We start from the raw sequence: 8,029 nt of genomic DNA, 5'->3' as shown, positions 1-8,029 counted from the left end.
AAGACCGGCTCTGAGCTAACATCTATTGCCAATCCTCCTTTTTTCCCCCCAAAACCCCAGTAGATAGTTGTATGTCATAGCTGCACATCCTTCCAGCTGCTGTATGTGGGACACGGCCTCAGCATGGCTGGAGAAGTGGTGCGTTGGTGTGCGCCCGGGATCCAAACCCGGGCCGCCAGCAGCAGAGCATACGCACTCAACTGCCAAGCCAGGGGGCCGGCCCTCACAAGGGATTAATTTCCAAAATATATAAAGAATGCATAGAACTCAACAACAAAAAACAACCTGATCAAAAAATGGGCAGAGGATCTGAACAGACATTTTTCCAAAAAAGATATACAGATGGCCAACAGTCACATGAAAAGATGTTGAACATCACTGATGATTAGGGAAATGCAAATCAAAACTACAATGAGATACCACGTTACACCTGTCAGAATGGCTATAATTAACAAGACAGAAAATAACAAATGTTGGATAGGACGTGGAGAAAAGGGAACCCTCATACACTGCTGGAGGGAATGCAAACTGGTGCAGCTACTATGGAAAACAGTACGGAGATTTCTCAAAAAATGAAAATAGAAATACCATATGATCTGGCTATCCCACTACTGGTATTTATCCAAAAACATGACATCAACATTAAAAAGAGATTTATGAACCATTTTGTTCATTGCAGCATTATTGTCAATAGCCAAGTTGTGGAAGCAACCCAAGTGCCCATCAACTGGTCAATGGATAAATAGATGTGGTATGTATATACAATGGAACACTACTCAGCCATAAAAAAAGATGAAATTGTCCCATTTGCAACAACATGGATGGACGTTGAGGGTATTATGTTAAGCAAAATAAGGCAGACAGAGAAAGACAATTATCATATGATTTCACTCATATGTGGAAGATAAACACATGAATAAAGAGAACAGATTAGTGGTTATCAGAGGGGAAAAGGGTGGGGCATTGGGCAAAAGGGGTTAAGGGGCACATATGTATGCTGGTGAATAAAAACTAGTCTCTTGGTGGTGAGCATGATGTAGTCTATACAGAAATTGGTATGTAATAACGCACACCTGAAATTACACAATGGTATACACCAATATGATCTGAATAAAATAATTTAAAAGTAAGAGAAAAAATACTGTGTTTTCTCTTTCTCATTTTTGGAGATAGTCATTCACCCTGTGACCTCCTGGCTCTCATGGATCTGAGAAGAGTTGTTCAAGTTTGTTCATTTTCTTCCTGTGAGAGCAAAGATGACAGCTTCTAAGCTCTGTAAGTGTCAGGTTAGAAGTTGGCAGGGCATCATCTAGAGTGACTGGTGAGGAAACACTTCCTCTTGAAATTGGAGCATGGAGATTTTATGTTCTTTTTGGGAGGAAACCTCTATTGAATCCTTTACATTTTCTATAATCATGGCCAAATTGACCATCAAACCTTTGTGGACTTCAGTGAACTCCTTTGCTATCTGCAGCTCTTAACCTGTCCCCAAGGGCAACAAGGCCCTAGGTACGCTGTGTTAGGAGTTGACTGGAAAGAGCTCTTATGGTATATTTTTGTCTTACCTGAAATTGGTTGTAAATAACTTTAAGCACATGAGTATAGGGATTTTACAGCCTAAGTTGTTATGTCTTCCTCCTTTTGTCTGAACTCTAAGTTCCAAATAACTTTCTAACCTCATCTAATCATACAGGGATAGAAAGGAAGAACTGAGTTTTTGATAAATATTGTACAAGTTAAAAGCAATGCTTCCCCACAAGAATATTTACACTCAGCCAGCTGCATCTGATCCCTTGTAATGGCCAGGAATACTTTAGGACAATATGGCTAGCTGGGCTTTGTTCAAAATTTGATTTCTAGAGACCTCTTGGATTCTCTGTTTGTTGATGGGACTAGACAAAAAAAGCTTCCTGTTCTTCACTATGTTTTATTTATTTATTTTTTGTGTGAGGAAGATCAGCCCTGAGCTAACATCCGATGCCAATCCTCCTCTTTGTTGCTGAGGAAGATTGGCCTGGTCTAACATCCATGCCCATCTTCCTCTACTTTATGTGGGATGCCGCCACAGCATGGCTTGACTGGGGTGCATCAGTGCATGCCTGGGATTCGAACCTGCGAACCCCGGGCTGCCGCAGTGAAGTGCCCACACTTAACCACTGCGCCACTGACTGGCCCCCTTCGCTATGTTTTTGTTCTCATTGAAACCTCTTGCAGATTTGACCCTTTGCCTAATGGAGTGCTGTAACTGGTGGGTAAAAAGGAAGATGAAAGAATTTTTCTCACAAGGAACCATCGGTTTTAAAGATTTTTTATTTATTTTTTGCCCCCAAAGCCCCAGTAGATAGTTGTATGTCACAGCTGCACATCCTTCTAGTTGCTGTATGTGGGACTCGGCCTCAGGATGGACAGAGAAGTGGTGCCTCGATGCACACCCGGGATCCGAACCCGGGCCGCCAGCATCGCAGCGCGCGCACTTAACCACCAAGCCACAGGGCCGGCCCGGAACCATCGGTTTTAAAATATTTGTTTCATATGTATGGCATTTCTGTGATTTCCCAACATGCTCTAGACCCTGCCGTTGCAGAGAAATATGATGTATTGTGATTTCAGTAAAAACGTGTAAATAATTTCTATGTGTTCATGATGCTGTTAAATTGATGAGGAAGTGTGTACAGAAAAACTGAGTTTCTGATGATTGCAACATAGAATAAATGTCTGGAGATGACAGAATCATACATAACCTTCCTACAAATGGAGTATGGATGTCCAGTGCTTTTAGTCTTATGCATCGTACTCTATGCATATTTGTGATGTTTTAGGACTCAGTGGCCATGGAGGATGTGGCTGTGAACTTCACCTCGGAGGAGTGGGCTTTACTGAATCCTTCACAGAGGAAACTCTACAGAGATGTGATGTCAGAAATCTTCAGGAACCTGGCCTCAATAGGTAAGAATGAGAACAATCCTTCCCTTCATCAAGTAGAGAACAAGTGTTTCTTGCCCATCAACATTCTTCTAAGGTGTAGAATATGGAAAGGGGGGGTGTTGGTATATAAATTATAAATGGTCATAGTTCAACATGGGCTTAGAATCTAAAAATTTTCTATAATTTCTAATACTTTGGAATCAACTTTCTGGGTCTGCATTTCAGAAAAAACATGGGAAGATCATGATATTGAAGATCAGTACAAAAACCAGGGGCGAAAACTAAGGTGAGTCACACTCACAATAGAAAACAGTGTCTCAAGTGAGAATCATGGTATATTATGAAATTTTCAAAAGAAGCAAACAAAACAGATAACCCTTGCTTCAAATTTAGCTAGTTTTAGAAAATTTCCATCAAATGTACTTTCTGTAATTTGATGTAGAGATTCAGTTTTTGCAAAAGAGTTCACTTGGACATAGTATTAATAAACACTATATAGGAATATCACGGGATAGTAACAAAGGTGAAGTCCTCTTGCAGAACATTCAGTATATTCAATTTCAGAGAATTCAGGAAAGAAAACCTAAACTATTTATATAAATCAGAATAAATATAACAAATATAAAATCATTAATAAAGAAATCAATAATGTGCTTCTCATTTTTTACAGAAGTGATGTGGTAGAGAGACTCCGTGAAAGTGAAGAGGGTAGTCAGTGTGGAGAAAAAATCAGTGTTATTCCAAATCTCAATCTGAACAGGAAAACTACAGGAGAAAAAACATGTGAATGCAGTGCATGTGGAAAAGTCTTCACGCATTATTCATCCCTTAATAGACACATTAGATGCCATAGTGAACACAAATCATATGACTATCAAAAACATGGAGAGAAGCCATATAACTGTAAGGAATGTGGGAAAGCCTTCTGTTTCCCCAGTTTTCTTCAAAGACACGAAAGGATTCACACTGGAGAGAAACCGTTTGAATGTACAATATGTGGTAAAGCCTTCAGGTTTTCTGGTTATGTTCAAGTACATGAAAGAACTCATACTGGAGAGAAATCCTATGAATGTAAAAAATGCAGTAAAGCCTTTAGTTTTCCCCGTTCTCTTCAAATACATGAAAAAACTCACACTGAAGGGAAGCCTTTTGAATGTAAAATATGTGGTAAAGGCTTCAGTTTTTCCAGTAATGCTCAAGTACATGAAAGAACTCATACTGGAGAGAAACCCTATGAATGTAAAAAATGCAATAAAGCATTCACTTCTTCCAGTTCTCTTCGAATACATGAAAGAGTTCATACTGGAGAGAAACCCTATGAATGTAAGGAATGTGGGAAAACTTTTATAAATCCCTCAGGCCTTCGATCACACATGTTCTTTCACACTGGAGATGGACCTTATAAGTGTAAGGAATGTGAGAAAGCATTCATTTCTCCCAGTGCATTTCGAATACATGAAAGGAGTCACACTAGAGAGAAACCATATGAATGTAAAGAATGCAGTAAAGCCTTCAGTTATATCAGTTCTCTTCAGATACATGAAAGAACTCATACTGGAGAGAAACCCTATGAATGTAAAATATGTGGCAAAGCCTTCAGGTTTTCCAGTAATGTTAAAAAACATGAAAGAACTCATACTGGAGAGAAATCCTATGAATATAAAACATGCGGTAAAGCATTCAGTTCTTCCAGTTCTCTTCAGGCACATGAAAGAAGTCATACAGGATGGAAACCCTATGAATGTAAAAAATGCAGTAAAGCATTCACTTCTTCTTATTATCTTCAAATACACGAAAGAACTCATACTGGAGAGAAACCGTATAAATGTAAAATATGTGGTAAAGCTTTCAGGTTTTCCAGTAATGTTCAAGTGCATGAAAGAACTCATACTGGAGAGAAACCCTATGAATGTGAAAAATGCAGTAAAGCCTTCAGTTTTCCCAGTTCTCTTCAAATCCATGAAAGAACTCACATTGAAGGGAAGCCTTTTGAATGTAAAGTATGTGGTAAAGGCTTCAGTTTTTCCAGTAATGTTCAAGTACATGAAAGAACTCATACTGGAGAGAAACCCTATGAATGTAAAAAATGCAATAAAGCATTCACTTCTTCTAGTTCTCTTCAAATACATGAAAGAATTCATACTGGAGAGAAACCCTATGAATGTAAGGAATGTGGGAAAACTTTTATAAATCCCTCTGGCCTTCGATCGCATATGTTCTTTCACACTGGAGATGGACCTTATAAGTGTAAAGAATGTGAGAAGGCATTCCTTTCTCCTAGTGCATTTCGAATACATGAAAGGAGTCACACTGGAGAGAAACCCTATAAATGTAAAGAATGCAATAAAGCATTCAGTTGTACAAGTTCTCTTAAAACACATGAAAGAACTCATACTGGAGAGAAACCCTATGAATGTAAAATATGTGGTAAAGCCTTCAGGTTTTCCAGTAATGTTAAAAACCATGAAAGAACTCATACTGGAGAGAAATCCTATGTATATAAAAAATGCAGTAATGCATTCAAGTCTTCCAGTTCTCTTCAAACACATGAAAGAAGTCATGCAGGATGGAAACCCAAATAATGTCAAAAATGCAGTAAAGCATTCACTTTTCCCGATTATTGTCAAATACATGAAAGAACTCATACTGGAGAGGAATCCCATGAATGTAAAAAAATGAAGTAAAGCATTCACTACTCTCAGATCAGTTTGAACACGAGAGAATTCACACTGGAGCAAAACCATATGAATGTCAAGAAAATGGGAAAGCCCGTATTTCTCATGAAAACTTTTGAGGATATGGGAGAAGGCACACTAGAGGAAAAATATAAATGTGGGAAAGCCTTTTGTCATCTCAGTTCTTTTTGAAGGCATGAAAGGACTCGCTTGATAAACTCCTCTCAAATGTAAACAGCATGGGAAACACTTCAGTTGACCTATATCCTTCTACGTGAAACTCCCACCACAAAGAAATATAAATATATATAATATGGGAAAGCTTGATGGGAATTAATTGGTGTATGGTGTTCTAGAAAATTTTCAACATGAAAGGCTTGTTATAAAATTTGTAAATATATTGTGTTTACCACGGCTCTTTCTTAAAATGCAGCATTGGATTGTGAATTTCTGTTAATTACCTTTGGAAATGATTATTGAGGTAAGATAATTCTGTAAGTCATCCTTCATCAACATTACATAAAGGTTACTAGGTAGTGGCTCAGTTAATAATATTTTCTCATTAACTTTTTATAATGTTTAATTGTTCTGTGTTGAGATGTCATTGAAAAATGACTGTATTTCTCAGGATTTTCTTACTGGCCTTGTATTGCAGTTCCTGGATATGACTAATGCATTATATATACTGTTCCTTTCTTTTAGAAAGCTCCCTTTTTGGGCTGGTGGGTATAAGAGTCTGTTTCTATTTGCTATACTGTTAAAAATTTGGAATAAATTTTTGTATGTGGCAAGTTTATCAAACAGTATACTTTCCTATAAATTCTTATATTTATATTTGGGCCTTTCCTCTTTGTCCTTCCTTCTGACTGGTATTTGGTGAATAGACTTTGAATTAAGTAGATGCCTGTGATAGGATAACAAAATCTAGAGCTGGACACATCACCCTGTGTTGTGTTATGTCAATAAGGGTAATATTAAGAACTAGATCTTTAAGAATCCATCCCCTTTATGGTTCCTTGTTGGAATTCACCAATAGCCTCACTTGCATGAGATTTGGAAGGGAGAAGCAAACAAGGCATTAGGCAGATTTTGGAGCCACCATCTAGGGAGAGACACAGTTACATAGGAGCTTCAAGGAAACCATCTTCCATCCCATTTTCTGGATTCTTTGCCCTTCTAGTCAAGAGTATCTTGAAAACCACCACCAGCTGTTTGGATTCCATTTTTTTATAGGTGTATTCTCCACTGATGTTTTCAGAAGTTTCACATCAAAGATCCATTACAGTCAGGATTTTTTCTGTAAGTCCTCTTGTGTCCACCAGGAAACTAATTCAGTTTTGTGGTTGGGAGTATTCTCTGATTCTTCCTTAGGTGATACATGTAGAAGGTCTAATTTGTATAGAAAACACCTTGTGCTCTTAATAGTGCTAGTGAGCATGTTTTCACGATTTACCATGTCATGTACAATGGGGCATAAAAAGAAGGACCTGGGAGTTTCTCTGCTGCATTGTGCAACAGCTGCCTTGACTCAATTCTTCCACGTGAGAACAATCATCTTGCTCGTGTCAGGAAGACTGTGTGTGTTTCCTGTTATCTGTAGCTGAAAATATTCCCTCAGTATGTTTTCAATAATGTTTGATTGTATGTCACTGAAATTATGTGCATTTCCTTGTAAAATGAAAAATTCTGTAGTTGTTTCATTGATATTTTTATCAACTGTTCTAATCCATAGTATGCTGATGTGATTTTCATTTCCTCAGGATATATTAAAATCCATTTTAATTGTGGGTTTTCAGATATACTTTGCAGTTTTCTTTATTTAATCATTATACATTATGAGTCAATTTTATCACGTGGATACAAATTCAGGTAGATTTTCCTCAAACTGCATTTTTTATTCTTTTACAGTTACAGTTTTTGTCATGAAACTAATTTCTCATTCATTCTTCACCCAAAACTTAAAACTCATGGTTTTTACAGTGCCCACTTGCCAGTGACCTCAGGAGTGCACCTGTAGCAAAGAGAGGGGTGTAATGAATTCTAGTAAAAATGACCACAGACCATAAAGGACTGAGATATAACCATAACAGGGTGCTCAGAAGGATTTCTTACAAGGTTTTAGCATGTGTTTGTTGATTTGATTGCTAGTCAAGGAGAAAAGTCATTTTCTGTATTGAATGCTGTGAGGAGGTATACTTCACTCTTTGGTAAACATTTATCTTTGGGAAATATAATCATTGTTTTCTAGAAGGCAAAAACAATTTAGTGGAGCTGAAGTTAACTCGTAAGAATTTCCCATTAGTCATTTTATGTATTTTAGTAAGGAGCCACCATTAGTCATTTTTATGAGTGGAATTTTATTTTTATTTTTATTTTTTTTAAAGATTTTATTTATTTATTCCCCCCCCCCACCAAAGCCCCAGTAGATA

General features: G+C 37.5%; 1 protein-coding gene across 1 annotated transcript; it reads left to right on the top strand.

The window, feature by feature from the left end:
* Positions 1-2,795: 2,795 nt before the first annotated feature.
* Positions 2,796-7,401, top strand: LOC101392593 (uncharacterized). Its single transcript, XM_014796861.2, is given in 4 exon segments — positions 2,796-2,946; positions 3,151-3,211; positions 3,596-5,136; positions 5,640-7,401. Coding segments are annotated over 4 exon segments (1,818 nt in total). The 5' UTR covers positions 2,796-2,810; the 3' UTR covers positions 5,720-7,401.
* The last annotated feature ends 628 nt before the right edge of the window (positions 7,402-8,029 follow it).

This window comes from Ceratotherium simum, chromosome 39, assembly GCF_057802395.1.
Source record: "Ceratotherium simum simum isolate JZ-2026a chromosome 39, ASM5780239v1, whole genome shotgun sequence".
Classification (NCBI taxonomy): Eukaryota; Metazoa; Chordata; class Mammalia; order Perissodactyla; family Rhinocerotidae; genus Ceratotherium; species Ceratotherium simum.
This window is presented reverse-complemented; position numbering and strand designations above follow the sequence as displayed.